Source organism: Neltuma alba, unplaced genomic scaffold (genome assembly GCF_004799145.2).
Source record: "Neltuma alba isolate B1F8T4 unplaced genomic scaffold, ASM479914v2 tig00002292_pilon, whole genome shotgun sequence".
Taxonomy (NCBI): domain Eukaryota; kingdom Viridiplantae; phylum Streptophyta; class Magnoliopsida; order Fabales; family Fabaceae; genus Neltuma; species Neltuma alba.
Window position 1 is genome coordinate 284358 of NW_021632810.1, and position 24547 is coordinate 308904.

A 24547-nucleotide genomic window follows, 5' to 3' on the forward strand; every position below is an offset into this window, starting at 1 on the left:
ATGAAACTACAGCAAGCACAAGCAAATGAACTTGTCGATCTAGTTTGTAGGAATGCAAGCAAAAAAGATGATGTGCAACCTATAGCAGATGCGTTATTTCTGGCAGTGAAAGAAGGGAATGTTGAGTTTGTGGTTAAAATATCAAAAGCAAATCCTGAAATCTTGCTCAGGGTGGACAACTCATATCAAAACATTTTCTACCATGCCATTGAGCATCGACAAGCTAGGGTTTTAACCTTATCCATGGGCTTCACTTCAAGGATGCCTTTGCTAGTAGCAAAGATGAAGATGGAAATACTTTGCTGCATGCGGCAGCTGCACAGGCTCCTGACACCATTCTTAATCGCGTTACAAATGCAAAGAGAGCTACAATGGTTCAAGGTTAGTTTTGAAATTCTCATGAGAAATAGCTTATTGATCATATGAAATTTCACATCAGTGCTTTTTAAATATCAAATTGGTAATTATATCAGTGAAATTACTGATTAGTTTAAGGTTCACTGAAACAAAAACACATGTATTAATTTTCCTTTTTTTTTTAATTTCTGTCGTCCTCTAAAACGTTCAATTGATTATATATTTACTCCTCCGGTCTTAAATATAAGACCCATTTTGTGGTACAAATTGTACGACAAAATACATCTTATATTAAAGACCGGGGGAGTATATCTGTGGATGGTGTTTGATTTTGCTTAGAATGTGAAATACAAAGCCTTTGTCGGCCTTTAAATATGAATTAACACCATTCGGAATAAATGCAGGAGGTTGAGAGGATAATGCCTCCAAGCTTTAGGGTACTTCAAAACAATGGAGGTATGACAGCTGAAGAATCATTTAGACAGAATCACAGAGAATTAATGAAGCAGGGAGAAAAATGGATAAAAGCTACTGCATCTTCTTATTCTCTTGTTGGCATCTTAATTGTCACTATCACATTTGCTGTAGTTTTTACTCTTCCAGGAGGAAACGATCAAAATTCTGGACTCCCATTATTCGTAAAACAACCGAGTTTTAATGTTTTTATACTCTCAACCATAGTATCCCTCATCTCTTCCTCAACTTCCGTTCTGATGTTTCTGGCCATCCTTACGTCTCCCTTTTCAGAAGAAGCATTCCTCAATTTCTTACCTTCAAAGTTGCTTTTCGATGTTTCTACACTTCTTATCTCCATGGTGGCTATGATCATCACATTTCTCTCTGCCATTCATCTCACGCTGAAGCACTCAAACTATCATGGGACTATCCTTCCCATTATTTTATTCACAAGTGTTCCCATCTCTTATTCCCTCTTGTCACTAATTCCTGTTGTTCGTAGTACTGCCTTTTCTGCTTATAGGACTGTCTTTAATAGGAAAGTGGGATCGTGGCCATGAAATGTACATGTAACACGATCTTCAATAAGAAAGGAAGCTGTGGCTGTTGCAGATATTATTATGACTTGAAATATTATTTGTGCTCTTGGGAATGTTCGAAGCGTCATTTATTAAATATATGTCTAGAGAATATTTCTTCTGATGAGAAGAAAATAGATGTACAGAGGCTTCATTTCAGCTTGTTGGAAGCCCAAGATAACCCTGTAATGATGTAACAGCAGCAGTTCAACTTTCGATATTTATGTCCTAAACCTGTAGCTTCAATATAAGCCCGAGGGGCTGAACATAATGGAATTAAGGACCAAGTTGAGACCCACTTGTTCGTGATTATTTCATTTGCCAGATTGCTTGGAAGGGTAGAGGCGTAAAGTGTAATTACATGTGCGTAAAAAATGACCATGTCTATTATATACTCCTCTTATCCTTAACATAAGACCCATTTAACTAATTTGATTAGATTAAGGAAGTTAGGTAAGTTAGTTAATTATAATAAATGTGACACGGTTGTCCTAAAATACCATAATTGTCTTTCCTAATACCCTCTCTTTTTCTTCTTGATTATGGTTGAGGGAGTATCCATAAGGGTAATTTAGAGAAAATTGATAAATATGAAAATTGAATCTAATATTTAGGACCAAAACCAACTCAACAATTAGATCTTATATTAAAGACAAGAGAAGTAACTACATAAAATTAACTAGCTAACCTTCTCTTGTTTTATTTTTTATCATCCTTCAGCTAACAAAAGAAAATCACACTCCCAGCATACGTATGAAGAGTCGAATACATGACATCAGATTTAAGCAAGATTTAAGAAGGATGTTAATTCATGAGATAAGAAAGTTCAATCTTCTATAGTGATGTACTACTGGAGAAGGGAGTGAGAAATTAAAAAAGAAATAATAATTTATGAAATGCGTATGGCAAGATCGAACACATTCAGTTGCTGGAATAGAAGGCACAACTCTGTATGAGGTCCTTGTCCAAACAAGACCTTAGCATTATGATAATCCTCTTTCAAAAATCAAGTGAATGAAGTCATATTAGGCATTTGTAAATATTCTTATTATAAGGATATTCGCTAATTTTGTAGTTGACTTTATGACATAAATAGGTCAACAGCACTGGATATATGTTTTTTTGGTTAGAAATTTTCTTCTTTATAAAAATAATCTTATTATAAATATATGTGCTGATTATTCAAATAATGATTGATATAGTCCAAAATAATTAATTTTATTTTATATGCCTAAGGGGTTCATGTTTCATAATAGCAAAATGAGACAGCTTGCTCCAAAGACTAACAAAATCTAAATTGAAAGCTATCACAACTTCAGGTGGAATATATATTTGGAACTTTATCTTCTCTCTCTCTCTCTCTCTTTTTTTTTTTTTTTATTTTCTTCTTTCCTTTTCCTTTTTTAAGAAATGTTGTGACGCGTCCTCTCTCGAATGATCAATATATACCAATATTCATATACACTATGAAATCTATAATTAAGTTACATTGTTTTGAGCAATGACAATGTGATTCCTAATATAACACTCTGAATTTTCTGACTCAAAAAAAACAGAAAAAATATATTAAAATTATTTAATATCTAAATAAAATTGAAAAAATTATAAAATATTGATTTTGAGGACTTAGAAATATTATGCAAAAGTTTGTTCTCCAAAAATGGCTTAAATAATTTTAAAGCTATTTTTTGAGCAAAAATGGGTTAATTTCTTAGAAAATTCTAAGAAAAATACTTAAAGCTTTCTAATTAATTTGGAAATTTCAGGAAAATTATTTTAAGTGGTAAAGAAGTTATTTGAGGCATAAAATCTATAAAATGGGTTAAGGATTAATTTCTAGAGTGAATGGCTATTTTCTTGAAAAATTCAAGAAAAATAGTTAGGAGGTGACTTTTGATCTAAAATTTTTAGAAAATCTATTATATAGACCAAAGAAGCTAACGGAAAAGGAAAATCCATATAAGATATTTTGGAATGATTTCTGGATATATTTTATATTTCAGAAAAATAAGAAAAGGATAAAATTTGAGATATGATAGAGGGGCAAACTGGTCCACGAGTTTGTCTCCCACACCTTACACGCGTGCCCCAACCTTTTAATTATTGGAATCAAACTTCTCCTCTTCGTTCATTCTTCATCGACCAGCAGAGAAAGAAGAGAGAGATCGAGATCAGAGAAAGTAAGAGGAGGACGGAGGAGAGAGGGAGTGGCCGGCGGGGTGATCGGAGACCCAAACCATACATGCACACCTATCAAACTATCAAGGTGAGCCTCCTGATCAATCTCCCACCATTTTCTTTTCTGTTATCTGCGTGGTTTGGCTGCAATGGAGGGGAGAGAGAGATGGGGTAGTAAGAGAAAATGGAGGAAAGAAGAGGAGGACCGGTTGGTTCGTGTCCTATGGCAAGAATGAGGTATATGATGCTGGTTTTTGAGCTTGCATGTCCCTTTCCTTGCCTCTGCCTTGCTTCCCGAACTTTATGTGTGTGCGCGTCGTGGTTTTTGAGTTTCGAAGTCATGGAGCTTTGGGAGTGGGAAGTCCGAAATATGTGTAGGTTTCCTTGCATGTTGATTCTGTGGCTGGAGATTTATTCCTTTCCTCTAGTTTTGTTGGCTGAACTGATATAGCATATATGTATACATCGATGTCGTTGCATGTATGTTTGCTACTCTGTTTTGGGTTGTCAGAAACAGAGCCCATATTTTCCTTGGTGTAAGGCGTCGGCTATGGTACAAGGAGGATGAAAATAAAGGAAATGGAGTGGCTGTTTGGTGTCTCTGTTTTCTACTGTCAAGGCAGAGGGTAAAGGTTCAGGGAAGTGGTGCTTAGTTTGGGTATTGATTTCGTTCGTTTTCCTCTGGTTATGTCAACTGAAAACAGAGATTGTAATTTCCTAATTATAGAGTATTTGATTCTGTTGTTTTGGGAGGAAAACCGTCGAATATAAATGCACATATTTATATATGTGTGTTTCGAGTTCTAAATTAAATGAAGGAAGGTGACGATTTTGCTGTTGAATGGAGTTGGGTCTGGGTTTTATATATGTCCCTGTATGTTTGTTAGTGACCCAGTTCATAAGTATCGTTTTCTGCTTGATGGAGTATTATTATTATGATGCAAAGCTTGAAATGATTATTATGGAACGAAGACCGTGAGGGACATTGGACATAGGTTGTGAGAGTGGTATGGGGAATTAAATTGATCAACACTCACATATATATGGATAGTTGATTGTGACACAAAATATTGAAGTTAGAATTAGAAACTGGTTGAATTGTTATAGATTAATCCCTAGAAGCTGCTGATTATTAATAATAGTATTAGCATATAGTACATACAAATTAGATATCATTGTAGGTAAAGTTGCTGATGGTAAGATTATAAAATTTGACGCTATTGAATAATGGTATTATGCTGTCCAAATCTGAAAGAAAATTTTGTGAAAGGAATATACATATCTATGATTTTATAAATGTGATGATGGTGGATGATTGGATTGTTGGACTGATAATCCTGAAGCTATATATGCTTTATTGTTTGAGGTCTGCTCATGGAATAAATAGTGATTTTTTTAATATAAATTATAGTTGAAGATTGATTATATTAAGTTTTAAAGGATAGGCTTGAAGTGATGTCTTGAAGTTAGGAATAATTTCCGGATTATGAAAGGTAGAGGAGTTGATTTAAAATTTATTGTTGAGATTGCTTGAGGTTACCAACGGATGAATAGAAATTTTAAATGATTAGAGGATATGCTAGCATAGATTAAAGTCTGTATAAGAGGATTATGAGGCTATGGGAGAATATATGCATGTGGGAGGTTGAGTATTAATGGAATTGAAAGTCTGGAAGCTTTTATATGGAAGTAAATCTGAAAGCTATTTTGAAACTTACAAGAACGATAGTTTGAACTAATGTGAAAGATTAAAAGTGTGTTGAGGATTCGAAGTTGATAGATAGATTAATAGTGATGGAGTTGGAGAAAAGATGAGCTTCGAATTTAATATACTTTGGGTCTTGTCCGATTTTGAGTGCTAAGCTTGTATATATCGAGTGAGATAATGGATTTGAAAGTTATTAAGTTTTAAGTGTTGTCCTTCAATCTGGAAAATTAATCCAGATTTATTTAAAAGATTATATGGAGTTAAAGAGATTAATAATGGTCAAGTAGTTATGAATTATGAATGAGTATTTTTCTGGACTAAAATAAGTTATGAGTTAATGTAATATATAAAAGTAATATTCTTGATCAAAATGACCAGTTACTAAGTAGAGTAATTGTATGGGTTAAGATAAAGAAAGGAACCCTCCGAAAAGAATAGGTTGAGTTAGAAATATTGTTCAAGATGACCAACTATTAAATACAAGGAATAGAGTTCGTTAATGGGTCAAGAGAAGTTATATTTTGAGAATAAAAGTTTAATGGATTATGCATTGACCCATTTATCTATGAAACTATATTATAGGATTTAATATTTGCTCGAGCTCGTCAAGAAAGCCAGTAAAGAAGAAATCTGGATAAGGTAAACTAAAAAAAGAGACTCCAAGCAGTGACTCTTTCCCTATCATGTACTTATGCAATAGTTCTGTATGTATGTTTGTGCCATAGTGCCTATATTTTTTTAATGCATATATGGTGGATATGTTCTATGATGAACGATTGTGAGCTCGTAGAGCTATACTTAGGTATGAGTATATAGAAGTTGCTTTGCATCGAGCTCGTAAAGGTATATTCAGGTATGAGTATGTGGAAGTTGCTTTGCATTGAGCTCATAGAGCTGTACTGAGGTATGAATACGTGGAATTTGCTTTGCGTAGAGCTCATAGAGCTGTACTCAGGTATGAGTATATGAAATTTGCTTTGCATTGACCTCGTAGAACTGTACTCAATTATGAGTATGTGATATTGATTTAATTGCCATGGTCATGTGCCTTACAAAGCACATGGGATGCATGAACATCGTTAATTATATTTGTTTGCAAAGCATGAGATGCATGAGCATCGTTGATTATATATCTATGTGCAAAGCTTATGATATTTGAGCATTGCTATTTATGCTTGGATGTAAGTGCTGTTAACATGGCTTCTTTTGAATGTATTTATAAGCTTTGTATAATTATATGCTAGATTGCTGCCACTCTGACATTCCTAGAATCTCACCCTTTTCATCTATGACATACAGTGAAGGCTATTGGCTCAAAGGGCAAGAACATGGTGTTTGCTGATATTTAATAAGATTGGGAAGCTGGAGAACTTAATTTGTTGGTCATCAAGTTTATTGTAGATGTCCTAGTTAGATTTTGTTAGCCATGTGAGGCTATGATTCTGTATATAATTATATGTAATTATGTAAAGAACATATAGGCTGTATTTACCTCTATAAAGAGGAAAGTGATGGCTATGTTGCCAGCAGATAAGTGCCATCATCTTTGATGGCTGCTTATTATTAGATAGATATTTAGTTATTACTTTGAAGTCAAATATTAACAGTTTAGTAGAAGCAGCTCATTGATATTGGAGCCAGGGAATTAATGGAATGTTTGAACCACTAAACAGGTAGTTCTGTGAGTTATTTCAAAAAGTTTAAAATTTTTCAGAAAATTGCATTCCTAATACAATGGCTTAACGGCTAATTAATTAACTCTTATGGTATAGTTAAAGTAGGTGTTATATTTTTCAAGGCTTTTATATTCTCAAATATATTATCACTCGTCTCTTCTTCAACTTCAGTTCTAATGTTTCTAGCAATCCTTACTTCTCATTACCCAAAAGAAAAATTCCTCAAATCCCTACCCACAAAGTTGATTTTGGGTCTTTCCTCACTTTTCATCTCTATAGTAAGCATGATGGTAGCCTTTCTTTCCACCATCCGTTTCATTCTAAATCATACAAACTATTCATGGGGTCTCCTTCCTGTTATTATGCTTGCAACTGTTCCCATATTCCCCTTCATGCTGTCACAATTCCCTCTTCTTCGTCATTCTGTTTTTGCGACATATGGGAGTATCTTCAACAAGAAAGTGGGGAAGTGGCCATGAATAGTATCTGTAATTGATATCATTTTTTCCCACAATAGTACTTGTAATTGATGATTTCCCAGGTTTTGTGCTACATGAATAATTATGATCTGTGGATTCATTAGCTGCTGCTGTTATTTGCTCGTGGGCATGACGCCTGAAAGAAAAACGAAGCAAGAAGATTCAATGATTGATTGTTAATTGCAGAGAATGGTTTAGGGCAGAGACAGGTGCAAGGGAACAAATTGAAGACTGGCTAAGGCCTAAGAATTAATTGTTCATTTGAATCATTTTACAAATACAGAATCCTATTTAAAAAATTGCAATTGATTTACTCTATTTTCAATTCACTGTGCTAAAATAAAAGAGAATTTGTCCAAAATTTAGTTCAGATACTAATTAACCTTTGGGCAACAATGGTTAGCTATAAAGGGAGGATCAGAGATGGGCCTCCAAATGCAGACCCCTTCAATGTTCTTCCATAAAGAATGATAACATAATACCACTAGTATGATCATTTTTAGCAACCGAGGATGCCTTAATGTCACCACCGCAAGGAGGATCTTTATGCCAAGCAGGAAAGTCTTCCACGTCGGTTTGTAGAGGGTTGTACATTAAGTGTCCATTTGATACGAGAAAAATGGAAAAGACGGGAGAGAAGTGAAAGTTTTGATGAACTTAATTTAAAATTGAAAAAATATGGTTAAAAACTTTTAATTAATTGTTATTACGCTGTTATTTCATATTTTTTTATTAAAATTTTATAGCTTCACATTTTCAGTTTTCTAAATTGAGCTCATGAAAACTTTTATTATTCTTCTATCTTCTATGATTTGTCTCGTACTAAATACAAGGTAAAGCACAATTATCCAAGGTTGCTCGCATGGTCTGAAAAAACCGAAACAACAAAGTTAAGCGCACAACTTTCCGCACAATGGCCCAAATCGTAGTGTGGCCCATAATAGATTTAGAGACCCAAAGGTAACAAGAGCAAACTTACAGTTAAAAGTCAAGGAGGATTCCAGAGGCCCAAAGCAAAATTGTTAGACTTGAAAAATCATAGAATAGTATCATAAACAAAATTACTTCCAAGAGAAGAATACTTGTATATAATTAAAAAAAAAAACTGAACTTAAATGTGATATGAAACAATAAAGTGATGAATAAAGTGAACTGGTCATATTAAATTATAAAGTGGTGAATGAAACGTCATTTTCCGTTTTAACTAAATTCCAAAACTTTGACAAGTAACAAAATGTACAGTTATAAATTAGCGTGGCAAATGTTAGACAGTAAACTGGAAGAGTCAGAATAGATCATACTCTCATGCTATGAACGACAATTAAGCACCTTTAAGGATATGTTTTTACAACTAGAAGTTCAAAATTTACAGCTCAACTCTATAAATATACACACAATTTGAAGTTCTTCATTTTACATTAATCTTTTGCCAAGGTTTATAATTGTGATTCATGATTCACTTATTGGGTTAAAATTAAGAATCTGCCAGCTGATTCAATATAGGGATAAGGTCCAATTTTATCCCGAAAGTTGTCACTTGAGAGCTGTGGTTATTTGGAATTTTTTTACAAGCAATGCTACCCTAAAAGTGTTTAAAACATAGCAATGTCTCCTCATCCGTTAGCAAAGTTAATTTTTACTGTTTGTTGACCCAATTTTGTTGAGTTGACTCTGACACATAGGATTTAATGCCACGTAATACTCACCTGTCATGCCACGTCAGCATCATCTTCCTATCACCCCTGCACTCGTTGAAATCTCAGCTCCGCCCCACGTCCTCCTTCTTCAACCTTCACCCATTTCATCTCATAATAGCTAATCTTCCTTTCTTTTTGGCTCCTTATAACCCGAAAAAGTTCGTATCTGCTTCGTCAAAGCTAACAATGTCTATAGAGGCTGTGGTCTTTCCGCAAGATCCATTCAACTATAGTTACATGTTAGGACTTGGTTATGGTTGAGAAGCGGAGCAAGAGAGAGGCTTCACTGGGATCACAGGCAATGTGAATTGGGATTGTTCTTCGGTGTTGCAAGATGCGAAGGAGTCATGGGATAACCCACATTGCCGTGGAGCGTAATCGCTTCAAGCAAATGAATTGAGTACTTGGCCATGCTCCGATCCTTGATGCCTCCTTCTTATGTTCAAAGGGTCAGTACAATTTTCACTCTTTGCTTCATTTCCTTCTTCTTTGATCCGTATCCAAATTCTTTTTTTTTTTTTTTTTGTTTGTTATGTCCTGAAAACAGGGTGAGCAAGCCTCTATAATTGGAGGCTCCATTAACTTCGGAAAGGAGCTAGAACAACCCATATTTTGTTGTTTCGTGATTGCTCTGTTTTCTAGTATTAAGTACAGGGGCGCTCAGCAATAACAACTGTATATGCTATAATCTCTTCAAAACCGTTCATCACTATTGTTTTCGTTTCCCTTTTATTAGCTGGAGCTCTTGGAGCGACAGGAGTGGCTCCTGTTGACAAGACCCATTTTGAGCTAATAAACAAGGGATGTGAAGACTCTCACCTAAGATTTCTTTTCATTAAAGGAAATCAGTAGTGTTGTTATTTGTTTAAGGAACGAGTAGCATTTGAAAAATGAATTCTTGTATTTCCTTTTCCCACGAGTTTTATCACAAAGAATAATAATTAAGAGTGCACTTTTCGTTAATATCTGAGACATAAGGAGCCAGGTGGAATAGAGAATTGTTGCTGCAAACTTTACAAGCTTTTTAAATGGACTGAAGGCAGGTTGTTGCTCCTGCAATCTCATGCTATATCTTAACTTCTCTTTCCTTTTCTCAGTTGTCAGCTTATTAGTATTAAGAAACTAAGGCGTCTTGCAAATTTAAACAGGGGGAGGTAGAAGATATCTAAGCGTTTGTCGACGTAATATTGCGACGCAGATTGGAGATAAGTGTGCGAGTATAGATAGGTAAATAACGTGCTTAGAATTTCTGGAATTTAAAACTCAAACTAACTGTTCTTGGTATTTTTTGTTCCCCCCATTATATCATGGTTGCGGTAATCAGGACGCCGATTGCTTAAAAAATATGGGCGAAGGTTTGAGACGAAGGAGGCGGGACAGAGCTGGGATTTAAATACGCGCAGGGGTGATGTAGTGAAAGGAAGGAAGATGATGCTAACGTGGCATGACAGGTGAGTAATACGTGGCATTATGTGTCATAGCCAACTCATCGGTCAACAAACACTCAAAATTAACTTTGCTAACGGGTAACGCGATATTACTATGTTTTCAACACCTCTGGGACAACATTGCTCTTAAAAAGGCTTTCGGATATCCACAGCTCCTAAGTGACAGCTTTTGGAGCAAAATTAGACCTTATCCATTCAATATATTACCTCTGATTTTTAATATAAAAATCAATTTGATATTTAATTTGGTTATAAATATAAGCCTTAATTCATATTTTCTCAAAGTAACTCTTATGATAGTTGCACATATTAAAGGTTTTTATGACAGGGTAATTCTAATAAATAATATTAGTAAGAATATTTTACAAAAGATAACATTTATTTATTATAAATAAATAACTTAATTAACTTTCTTAATATCTTTAGATTAGTCAACTAGCTCTTATATTGAAGAGTAGAGATAGTACAAATGAATAAATCTACAACGGGGTTTCTGTTTTGAAACTGAAAAAAACAAAAAAAAACAGGGGTTTGAAGCAGGATTAACTACTGTTTCTCGGAAAGAATGATTATTTGTATATTTAAAATTTATACGCAATACTGTTTTTAATATACACCAAAACTTATATGTAAGCACAAATATCTAGTTAAGGATTCAGATATAGTAAAAAAAAAAGTTCAATAAATTAACAATCACTAATTCAAATGATATATTGTGTGCTTTCAAATGAACAAATAGGTTAATTGATTGATATATTGATAATTATCTATTGTTCATATAATAATTTGTGTTTATATCATATGAGTAATAGGTTAAAAAAAATCTTCCTATCAAAATATTATTCTTCGCGCTTTTCAATATCTAAAAATAACAAAAGTAATATGGATAACAGTGAAAATAAGTCTAGCTACTTTGAGATCAAACACTTCCTCTTTTCTGCAGCTAAGATCTCTATAGGTAGTTGTTTGCTTTTCAAGTATAAGTATCTAGAAACAATTCTGTTCAGGGTACTGTTAGATAGATAAATACTAAATATAAATATCTCTTCTGATAGAAATTTAAATCTTGATTATTCTTATTGTGATTTGTTAAACCCAACTTATATTGGTTTGTAAATAGCGTTTTTATTGCTTATTTGTTTTCTTAATTCTGACGATTATGCTTTGAGCGTTTAGAATCCTCTCTGAGCTTTTTGTTACTTTTGGGTCTCAAGGTCTCTTGTGGGCTACACTTAAAAAACCCACTATGATTTGGGACATCTACCGGAACCTTGTGTGCTTAACTTAATTGTTTCAGACTATTTAGGTAACTTTGAACAGGCTTTTGAGCCAGCTTTTCAGAAATTAAACGAAACCATTATTGTTGAGGTTTTGAACCAAACTATAGAGAAACCTATTGAGCCTATATCAATTTACTGAGCCTCTCGTAACATAATAAATCAAGATTTGTTGTAAACATTATGTTGTGTGGATGTTCATAACTCCTTAACCCTTTGGGATTCCTTCTCATGGTTAATGGCATTATACCTTATAACTCCCAAATTGAAGGGTTTCAAGTATTGATTTCCTATAACCTCCAATTGTACAATTATGTTGCTTAATTCCTTTCTTTATGTACTTGTAACTCTTTAGGTTAGTCTTCAATATTGGGGTCCTATAAATAGGAGATGATGTACACACATTTGAGACAATGAAGTGAATGAGAACTCCCCCTTAATTTCTCCTCCAATTTCCTCTTATTTTCTCTATCTCCCTCATCTCAATCTTTGTACTTTTCTCATTTTTCATAACACGTTATCAGTACAAGTTTGCTCTGAAGATTTGAGGTATGAGCCCTTTGTAAATTAATATATTCTTATAGTATATGATAATACTTTCTACTAACTTCTCCTTACCCAATTATTCTTTTTATCTTATTATCACGTCTAATTTTAATTTTTTATATATTTGCTATATATTATGTTGTTCTTTTATGTTATTTATTAATTTATTCTTTTTATACATTTTAATTTTATTATCTCCCCATTGTGATATTGTGTTGTTTATTTTATTTATTTTTCCATATTTCTTGTTCTATTGTTTGTTTACATATATCTGTTTGGTTTATGTTATGTCGCAGTATTATATATATGATTATATAATGTTATTTATATTTGATTATGAATTTTAATTTATTTAATTTATTTCATTACGATATTATTTAATTTCATTTTATTAAATGGCTAGAAGCCATATGTGATTAGATGACCAGAAGTCATATTACTTCTGTAATTGTTTTTTGTGAAAGAACACTATGGATGCTTTTAAATGGAATGACAAGAAAAATCTATGGCACTTTGATGATTTGATAATGACAAATATCAAAGCCCTGGAAGCTACATGGTGACAAGTATTGAAGCCCTGAAGGCTACATTGTGACAAGTATCAAAGCCTTGAAGGCTAATAGTTCAAACATCAAATGGCATAAAAGAGCTTTATTTGAAAGATTTTTACTATAGTCCTGAAGACTAATATTTGAATAAATTGATTATGTGCTGCTGAAAGTAAGGAACATGTCTATAAGAGTGATAAAGAGCATGCCCACATTGTACCGTTGGAATTAATAATTAAAGGGTAATAATATTTGGTTTTAGCTATTAAACCATAATTGAGGAGATATTGATACCTCTATAGTCAAAAACAATTATGAGTAAATATCATAATATGACCTGAAGTCATATAGACAATGTTAAAATTGGGTTATGAAATCAAAAGATCAAGAGATATTATGAAAAGTATGAAAATGTAGTTATAATGCCCAAGGTAATGTCTTATAGAGAAATATGTTCAAATTAGTCAAAGTTGAAAAATATAATTATTAGCCTAGAAAGCTATATCCAAAAGGTTATATAATATTATTTTAAATTTCTTGTGATTGATTGATAGAAATATATTATTATAAGTATTTGATATTAAGATATTGATAAACATTAAAAGTAGTTATTGGTCACTTTGAAATGTTAATTTATTGTGCCAATTTACTTGCATATTTATGAATATGAATTGTGAATATAATTTATTTTCATATCAATAGAATAGCCAAAAAAAAAAAGAGGTCATATTATGATATTGGTACTTTATTGTGATATTTGTGTACAAATTAAAGAGATGATATATTGTTCATATTTTGTTTATTTATATGCTATTTGTATGATCTTAGTTTGAATGATTTATTGTGATTTATTGACAATAAATTTTATTGTGAGCATTTGAAATTGTTTTGAGTTTAACTAAACAAGAAATTAGTTGAGAAAGAATAGTTAAGTATTCATACAATGTGTAAGTAATTTTTCAAAAGATATATTTTGAGTATTACAAATTAAATAAATAATATATATTAATGTTAAGAAGTTTTGACAATAAGTTCAATTTTACACTTTATTCTTAGAAAGTTTATTTTAAAAGATATTCTATATTTGTGTTCTTTTTAATTATATGAGTTTGCTTATGAGAATAAATTAAGCATGTGCAAATGATAATTATAGTTTAAAAAAATTATGATTATTGGATTAATTTAAACATTATTTAATTCTTTAAGTTCATACATTTTGAAAAAGTATAAAAGAAAATTGTATATCTACAATTAAATTAGTTTTTACTGTGACATTTGAGAGCAAAAATCATATATTTATGTCACATTTGAATTGAGAAAATGGAAATTTATTTAACTTTATGAGAAAATTTATAGTTGATATTAATTTCGATTGGTTAGACAAAATCATCTTTGCAGTATGTGTAAATTCTATATATATTACAAGTTAAACTTATGATACTTATAACTATTTATTATTATGTATTACGATATTATTAAGATGAATTTGTCTCCTTATTCTTCTTAAATTACTTAGTTCCTGAAGAATTATGTGTAAAAATATGAATATAGTTCCTGAAGAACTAATACATATTTTCCTTTATGGGCAGATAAAGAATTAATGGTAAAAAAAAATGATCCATTGATCTACATTAGAACTTCGGTTTCGAAAGAGTCGGAAAAGTAATAGCCTAATCGAATTAAAATCCATAATTATATATGAACTAGAAAGTACTTGGACCTCCAAGTGATAGAGGTTATTAGCCTATTATATGCTAGTCACTGTTTTTGAAATACATGAATAAGGAAAACATGTTTTTATGACTCACACTTGAGGGGGAGACTGTTGAAATACAAGTGTGAGTTGATGTTAGATAGAGTTCTACTTGAAACTTGTTACAGTAAACCAGAAGTTTACTCACCCAATTAATGTATAGTTGGGGTGGCTTGTTTGATTATCATAAGTAATATATATGATGTAACAAATTATTGATGATTATGTATCGACATTCATTGAAGAACCAGAAGATTCTTCATGAATAGCCAACATATTATATGATCCAAGAATTCATATGTTGCTTATTCTCAATGAGAAATTGATTGCATTGATATCACTATTTATGATGTAAAATGGATCTCTACATTTCTGAAAATATATCAAATTCAGATATATGGGCCCATACTAATAGCATGTAAACCATACAAGTATTTAATAAATTTGATAGATGCATCTATAAGATGGTTACATGTATTATTATTAATTTGCAACCTGAAGTTTGCAAAATTATATGAGTAATCATTACGTTGAGTGCACAAGTTCCAGACTATGAGATCCAGAAAATTTCTATTGAAAAAGATTGTGAATTTATATCCCAAAATTTCAGTGATCAACATGCATTTGTTAGAAAAATAATTGAAAAGTCTACTTAACAGAAGGATCTGGTAGAATTATTAGCCTCCATGAATGGCTAGATCAACACTTTTGAGAACAAGATCTTCATCTCAGGGTTGGCTTGTTTAGTTTGATATGTTGCAACATTTATGCAAATCAAGCCAATAAAATTCTCCCAATGAAATTGGCTTTTGGTCAGGAGCCAAATACTTTCCATCTTAAAAGTTTGAATATGCAATGCTTATGTCTATTGATCCACCACAATATACATATAGATGGATATAAAAAATTAGAATGAATGTTGGGTAAGAACCTCCTTCTTCTTGTTTGTATCTAAAAGAAACAAAAGGGATGTTTCTAAAAGAAGCAAATGAATTGAGGAAACTCATACTGCATGATTAATTGATTGTCATTCGACAAAATTTTTCCAACATGAGGGGGAGAAATTGAGTAGCTGGAAAAGATAACATATAGAATGCATTATTATTATCAAATATAGATCCTCAGATATATGATAGTATGAACCAGAAGTTCATCCAAGAATGCATTCATGAGATATTACAAAATATGTGCCAGATGCTATTACTGACCTAAGTGAGTATTACTAAATCTCATATTCCAGCTGAAAATGCTCCAATTAGTATAAATAAAAGTGAGACATGCCTGAAGCATGAGAGATTAATCGGTTCCAATATAATTATATTGAACAAAAAGGAGCATGAAATTTAAAAGTTATATTAAGGAGGCATGTGCTCTAGAAGAGTACTGAGACATAACTAGTTGAAAAAAAAAAGCCCCAGAAGAGGTTCAGGTACCTGAAAAGTAATGAAGAGATCTCAATAAGTTATGTCACAAGAGAAAAAATGGAACCAAAAAAGATAAAGTTGTCGACAACATTTTTGATAATAATATCACGTGATTTTAAAGAGGATCTTATATGAAAATAGAAATTTGGCCAAAAGCAAAAGGAAAAGAGAAAAGATGCAATGGAAACATAATTATTATTTTAATATGTGAAAATTATGGACCTGCAGTCCAAACACATCAAATACGAAGTTATTATGTGACATATGAATATTTTTGTGAAAATAAAGAATTTCACAAAGGTCCAGTGATTATGATTAGCATAATATTTTGTGATGGATGCAATAATTTTTGCATATATTACTAGTTTGGCAGTATATGAAAAATGAAATATGCGTCTATTAGATATCGTTATAGCCTATACATGTGGCTCACTAAATAATGAAGTTTACATGAGAATTCTTGAGGGATTTAAAATGCCAGAAGCATTTATAGAAGAAAATCATCCAATGCTTAAAATATTATGCTGAATAAGATAATCTGAGTATACATATCTGGCTTAGAAAAATGTATTAGAAAATAAATAATTTCGTATCTTACTTGACCCATAGATCAAGTTATTGAATGCATCAATGATTGCAAAATGATTGATTTTGTTATGATAATTTTGTTTGCAAAATATATTCAACTAAATATATTAGAAGTCCCATATATTTATTCTATAATAATATTTACATATATTGTCAATATTATGGTAAAGATAAGTTTCTACAAGTATGTATGTGAATAATAAAACTGAGATTGGATATGTAGTTCTATGAAACTATTACATGATATCATTTTATTCAAATTAAATTAATTATGTTGATACAAGATATATTATAGTATTTTTCAGAATAAACTTTCTTTGCAATTTTCTCAGTGCAAGTAAAGAATATATTGGTAATTCCACATATCTAGAAGATATGTTAGAGGAATACATTTCAATATAATTTGATGACGACGTACTATGCATAGTTCAGCTAAAAAGAAGATATGCTTGAAAAAGCATTGGGCAACTTGAGAAATTAGTATACTCTATTATAATAAAATGATAGAGAGTGATGCTGTTGACAGGGGGAGTAAAAGTGATGTTGTCATTAGGGGGAGCAAAGATCATGTTGTACTCTTTTCCTTAGCCAAGATTTTGTCCCACGGGTTTTTCTGTTAAGGTTTTTTTATCGAAGCAGATTTAATGTATATTGTGTACTCTTTTTCCTTCACTAGGATTTTGTCCCACTGGGTTTTTCCTAGTAAGGTTTTAATGAGGCACAATATTTGTTTATGAACATCCAAGGGGGAGTGTTGTAAACATTATGTTGTGTGGATGTTCATAACTCCTTAACCCCTTGGGATTCCTTCTCATGGTTAATGGCATTATACCTTATAACTCCCAAATTGAAGGGTTTCAAGTATTGATTTCCTATAACCTCCAATTGTACAATTATGTTGCTTAATTCCTTTCTTTATGTACTTGTAACTCTTTAGGTTAGTCTTCAATATTGGGGTCCTATAAATAGGAGATGATGTACACACATTTGAGACAATGAAGTGAATGAGAACTCCCCCTTAATTTCTCCTCCAATTTCCTCTTATTTTCTCTATCTCCCTCATCTCAATCTTTGTACTTTTCTCATTTTTCATAACAAGATTTAAATTTTTACTCAAAAAGGTATCGACAGTATCCTGAATAGAATTGTCTCTAAGAAGAGGATATCTATAAAAAAGCTAATCCCTTACGACATTGCAAACCATAAAGAATGATAGCATAATACCATTAGGATGATCATTTTTAGCAACTGAGAATGCCTTAATGTCACTACTGCACGAGGGATTTTTATGCAGTACGTTAAAGATCCATTTGGTATGTGGAAAATGAAAAAAAAAAAAAAAAGATCCGTTTGATACGAGTAAAATGGAGGAGAGGGGAGAGAAGTGAAAATTTTGATACACTTGATTTAGAAAATTGAAGAAGTAAGGTTAAAAACTTTTAATTAATTTTTTATTTTTTATTTCATATATTCTCTTTACTAAAATTTTATAATCTTATATTTTCAGTTTTTTTAAAATTGAGTTCATGAAAATCTTTACTATTCTTCTATCTTCTACGATTTGTGTCCTACTATAGACAAAGTAAAACACAATTGTCCAAGGTTGCTTGAATAGTCTGAAAAAGGGAAACAATAGAGGTAAGCGCACAACTTTCGGCAAAGTGGCCCAAATCATAGTGAAGTTTTAAGTGTGGCCCACAATAGATTGAGAGACCCAAAAGCAACAAAAGCAAACTTACGGTTACAAAGAGGATTCCAGAGGCCCAAAGCATAATTGTCAAAATTTTAAAAATAATAGGATAGTACCACAAACAATATTACCTCCACTAAGAAAATACCTATACATAACCAAAAAAAAAGACTTGAATGTGATTTTAAAAAAATAAAGTGACGAATAAAGTGCACTGATCATATTAACTTATAAAGTGGTAAATGAAACATCATTTTCCGTTTTAATTTAATTCCAAAACTTTGACAAGTAACAAAATATATAGGGGTAAATAAATGTGGACGTAAACTGGAAGAGCTAGAATAGATCATACTCTAATGCTATGAACGACAATTAAGGACCTTATAAGGATATTTTTTTACAGCTAGAACTTCAAAACTTACAAATCAACCATATATCTAGAGAGAGACACAAACAATTTGAAGCTCCTCATTTTACATTAATCTTTTGCCAAGGTCCATAATTGTGATTCTCTCTTGATTACGCACATATTGATAATTCACTTATTGGGTTAAAAGAATCGGCCAGCTAATTCAATATACTATCACCGATCCTTAATATGAGAGCTAGTTTAATATTTAATTCGGTCTCTGCCTATTTATCTTAAATATCAAATTTCTAAATATAAGACTCTAATTCATTTTGTCTTCCATACTTATCCTTATTTTCTCCAAATAGTCTTTATAGTGATTGCACATGTTAAAGGTTTTCGTAAAAAAGTAATTCTAATACATATTACCAGTAAGGGTATTTTAGAAAAACAATACCTATTTATTATAAATAAATAATTTAACTAAAATTAGTTAGCTAGGTCTTATATTAAATAAAAGAAGTAATACAAATGAACAAATCTACAACAGGGTTTCTGTTTTGAAACTAACCACACAAAAAAAGCAACAGGGGTTTGAAGAAAAATTAACTACTGTTTTCCGGAAAGAATGATTATTTGTATATTTAAAATTTATACCCGATACTGTTTTTAAGATGCACCAAAACTTATATATAAGCACAAATATTGTATTAACTGTTAAGGATTCAGATATAGTAAGAAAGTTAAATAAATTAACAAGCACTAATTCAAATTATATTTCAAATGAACAAATAGATTAATTGATTGATATATTGACAATTATCTGTTGTTTACAAAATAATTTGTGTTTGTTTCATATAAGCAATAGATAAAAAAAAAATCGTCTGATCAAAATATTATTCTTCGGCTTTTCAATATCTGAAAATAATAAAAAATAATATGGATGACAGTGAAAATAAGATTGCGTTTGCTATGAAGGATTTGGAGGGGAGGAGGAGAAAGGAGAGGAGGGATTCTGATTATTTTTTCTTATTTGGCAACATAAAAGTTTTAGGCCCCCTCCAAAATTAAAAGGATTTGGAGCAAAAAGGTAACATTTTACTATGTTGTGACCATTATATCCATGTTTATTTTTAATATTTCTATATCATCCTAAACCCTTTTCTTCTTTTTAGACGTAGACACCACTCTCTCCTTTCTCACCTTGACACAAAGCTAATAAAATACCAAATGGATAAGAATTAAAACATATAATTATTATTGTATATTGTAAGTATAATCAAAAAATATAACTTTTGCTGACAAAAATAGTATAGAATATAGTGTTATATATTAAAATGTTATATATAATTCTATTTTATTAAACATTCCATAAAATTTGAAAAAATAATGTTAAATAAAATAAGGGTAAAATTGTTCATGTAATATTTTTCCTCCCTTACCCTTTGAACCAAAAAAATTAACATTAAAACTCTTCCCCTCCTGTCTTTTCTTATAAATCCAAACAAGGTAATATTGAAATTTTCCTACTCTCTTTTCTTTTTTTTCCTTCTATTAAAATCCTTTTCTTTCTTTTCTTCATATTGAACCAAACAGACCATACGTCTAGCTACCTTTGATATCAAACATTTTCTCTTTTCTACGGTTAACATCTCTAGAAATAGTGCTTTTATTGTCCTGTTGTTTTCTTAATTCTGACAACTATGGTTTCGGCGTCTGGAGTCCTCTCTACGAGGATTTTGTTACCTTTTGGTCTCTAAATCTCTTGTGGGCTACGCTTAATAAAACCACTATTATTTGGGGCATTTTTCCGGAACCTTGTGGTCTTAATTGTTTCGGGCTATTTAAGCAACTTTAGATAGGATTTTGACCTGGCTTTTCAGAAATTAAATGAAGCCATCATTTGTACCCCAGAAGACAAAACAAATAAATGAAACCATCATTGTTTAGATTTTGAACAAAACTGTAGAGAAATTTATTGGGCCCATATCAATTTGTTTAGTTCCTTCCACGTAACAAAGCGAGCAACATTCGAATTCTCACATAGAGAGATATTCAAATTTAATGTTTGATGGTGATTCGAACAAGGTTACCTCTAATATTAGGATATTTGTGCTAAAAAAAAAAAACCAATGAAAGTTTAGTCCAGTAGAAGAAGCTAATCCCTTATACCATTATGAATCAATGTTCAAATCACCATGGGAAATATGTTCACGTTTAGCACCATACAATATTTAGAATAGGATTGTTTCTAATAGGATGATGAAATTAACGTAGATTTATGACAAACTACGATGCTCTAATATCCTATCCCCTACAAGCTGAGGTAAAAAACTCTCCCTGCTTGATATAAAAATCCTCCTTGCAGTAGTGACATTAAATAAGGTGCCCCCGTGCTGCATTTTTTGACCAGCACCCCCAGGTGCTAAAAATGATCATCCTAGTGGGTATTATGCTATCATTCTGTATGGAAGAACATTGAAGGGTTCTGTATTTGGAGGCCCATCGCTGATCTTCCTTTTATAGCTAACAAGTGTCGCACAGAGGTTAGTATCTAAAATAAATTTTGGACAAATTCTCTTTCATTTTAGCCTGATACACAATGAACTGAAAAGAGAGTAAATAAACTGCAATTTTTTTTTAAAAAAATATTTGTAAAATGATTGAAATGAACAATTAATTCTTGTGCCTTAGCCAGTCTGTAATTTGTTCCTCGCCCCTGTCTCTGCCCTAAACCATTCTCTGCTATTAACAATTAATCAATGAATCTTCTTGTCATTGTCAATCATCGTTCTTGGTCATTGTTATATGTGGAGTGGCTTTTTTGTATTTTAAAAATAAAAATTAAGGTGGTCTATAGCGTCTCTCAAGCAAAATTAGATCTGTTGGTCGCTATATTACAATATTCCCCTGCTGCCACATTATTGGTATCACCTTAGGACTAACCGAATAAGTTATGAAGGAATGCAAAAGAAAAATACGTCTGGTTTGCTTATTTCTGTTTCTACTTTATCGAATGCAGAAGACAAGAATCAAAAGTTGATTGCCTATTTTATATTAAATACGAACAATTCAAATTTCTTAATATACAATTATCAAAATAAAAATTCATAAATTAACCATCCATTTGTTTTGCTTTTGATTGTACAACGTAAATCATAAATCATATAGATACCTTGCTTATTATCTCTTAGAAGATGTATGGAAATTAAGGCCTTATTTAATTTTGTTCTTAGCTTTTATGATTTTAGAATAGTTTTATAAAATTGCTTTTTGAAATAAATTTTGAGAAAAAAGTCAGATTGAATGATTGTTCTGAAACAAATCGTATGTATTTGAGAAGACAAAGAATGAAGAGCAAAATCAGACAGATTATAATACAAATTACTGAAAAAAAGGAATTGATGATTCAATGGAAAAGCAGGCATATGCTGGATACAAAACATGCTTGCTGGTGAGATGGAGTAAACTCTTGGCAAGTTGGCAAAAAAGAAATCTTGGTATAGCTTTTGTGGGGGTCAAAGTAAATTAAAAGAACGAGCACTGAGTGCATTTCATGAATTCCTTTTTCTTTTTCCTTCTTTTTCCTTTTAAGCTCAATGACTAGACCTTTAGAATCCCCTATTTCATGATATACTTGTTATTTTAAAAATACACAATAGGTTTATAAATTTCGATGCGATGGCGTGACAATGTTATGCTGCAGACAACTTAATTTGAAACGTTTCTTTCGGACGATGATTTTCTAGACAATTTAATTTGAAACCTTGCTTGTGGGGGTTGCGTGTTTAGTTTCTCGTCACTTCCATGTTATTAAGATTTCCCCTTTGTGATCCAAAGTAAGATAAAGAATCAAAAGATAATGACAATGATACCGAGTTTAACTTGTAAAGTGAGCGATTCTTTTGAATATATACAAGCAGATTGGTAAGCATCTTTGGTTAATGTACTGATTTTTCGAGTGCAAATTTAATATCTTTGGGAAAATCATTGTGAGGTTCCAATTAAAAAAAAAAAAAAACTCTTCTGTTCTTTAACATAGGACTTAATTTGAGAGTTGATGTTGGTCTTATATATAAAACCTATTTCACATGTTTATCAATTTTTTTTCCAAATTAACCCCATTGATATTTCCTCAATAATAATTAAGTAGGAGAGGGTGGGAGGGAATTAAAGAAGATAATTAGGATATTTTCGAAAGAACATATCATATTAACTAATTTAAAAGAAGATAATTATGATGCTTTAGAAAGGCATATTAACTAATTTAACTAACATCCTTAATCTACTCAAATTAGTTAATTTGGTTTTACATTAAAGACCTTAGGAGTAATTAATAAAAAGTCACAATAACAAATGAACAACATAGATCTTGTTGTCATTTTCTGTATTGGAACTCATTATTCACCTATTATAGAACGTTTTGTCAATTACATTCCTTTCTTGTACCCATTATCTCTTGTACCCATTATAATAATTATCCAATATCTTTTGAGTTGATTCGCTGGAAACGTCCGCAAGCAAGCATATGTTCCATATATGCGATATACTATATATTTATTTTTGCTATTCTGATCAATTTCCAGTCACAGCTTGCTTGTTGGATCCAATTAAGGTTCAAGGTTGATCACCGGTAAGTGTGCACTTCATTCTTAGTTTTAATTTTAACACACGTATTATTGATTATGCGGTTCTTACACACAAACACTAAATTTTACTAATTAATATGATAATGCATTGCAAAATAGTGATACATAGTGCTTCATATAGATATCTGTTATGAGTCCTACATTGGGGAATCTCACAAGTATTATAAGGTTTATAAATTCAAGGGGCTCTCCCTCCTAATAGGATAGTCTTTTGGGATGGGCTCTCCCCTTGGGCTTATGCTCATCACATTATTAACTCATTAAAAAGTTCTTTGTTTACTTTTCAGTGAACTTTAATAGCAATCATATAGAACATATTACCTAAGTTTTTGTGCCATTAGAAAATATCTACACATAATTTTTGTTTTTGGCATCGAATGGATTAAAGTCTAATATGTACATGCATACCGTGTGATGGAAGAATTACTGGCTTTTCAAACGGTTTTGGTTATCTCCAGCAGCAACTCTGCTGGTAAGGGAAGGTCTCATCGTGACAATGGCAGACTCATTTGCGCCAGCTCTGAGAGCAGCGTTTCCAGCTTCCAGGAACCTCTTCAGTGCATCTTCTGCATATCTGTTAGCTTCTTCCACTGTCATGGTTTTCCCAATAACTGGACAGGTTTTGAGCACATAATCACCGACGAGCTGCGATGCAAGCTGGATCAGTTCAACCTGGAATTCTGAGAGCTCCTTGTCTCCCCTAGGTCCCCTTGGCCTCAGTGCTGTCTTCACCTCGGGTAGCCTTTCTGGACAATCATCACGGGGAGTATCTCGAATGTAAAAATATGATGAGAGTATCAAAGCAAATCCAATTAAAAGCAAGAATTTACATACATGCGGCTTCCATTTCAATTTATAAGATATTTTTGGAAGGAAAAATGACATAAAAAGAAGTTAAAAATTGTAATATTGCAATTCGGCACTTAATAGGTCAAAATTTCAAGGAAGGAAGTAGTGTATGATATGGTATTTTGCAAATATAGTTAAATAACTAAAATGTCCTTATGTCATTTTTTTTTTAAAAAGCTATCAAACTTGTTATTGTCAGTATATTTCTTGTCATTAGTTATTCAATACTTGTCATTGCCAATTCACAATTTATTAATAAATAACTTGTTATTGCCAATGTATTTTTTGTCATTTATT

General features: G+C 31.7%; 1 protein-coding gene across 1 annotated transcript; it reads left to right on the forward strand.

Annotated features, from left to right (window-relative positions):
- LOC114721572 (ankyrin repeat-containing protein ITN1-like) lies at window positions 1-1373 on the forward strand. The gene is made up of 2 exons (XM_028907415.1): window positions 1-381; window positions 762-1373. Exons 1-2 carry the CDS (start codon window positions 1-3, stop codon window positions 1371-1373), a joined length of 993 nt encoding a protein of 330 aa, XP_028763248.1.
- The last annotated feature ends 23174 nt before the right edge of the window (window positions 1374-24547 follow it).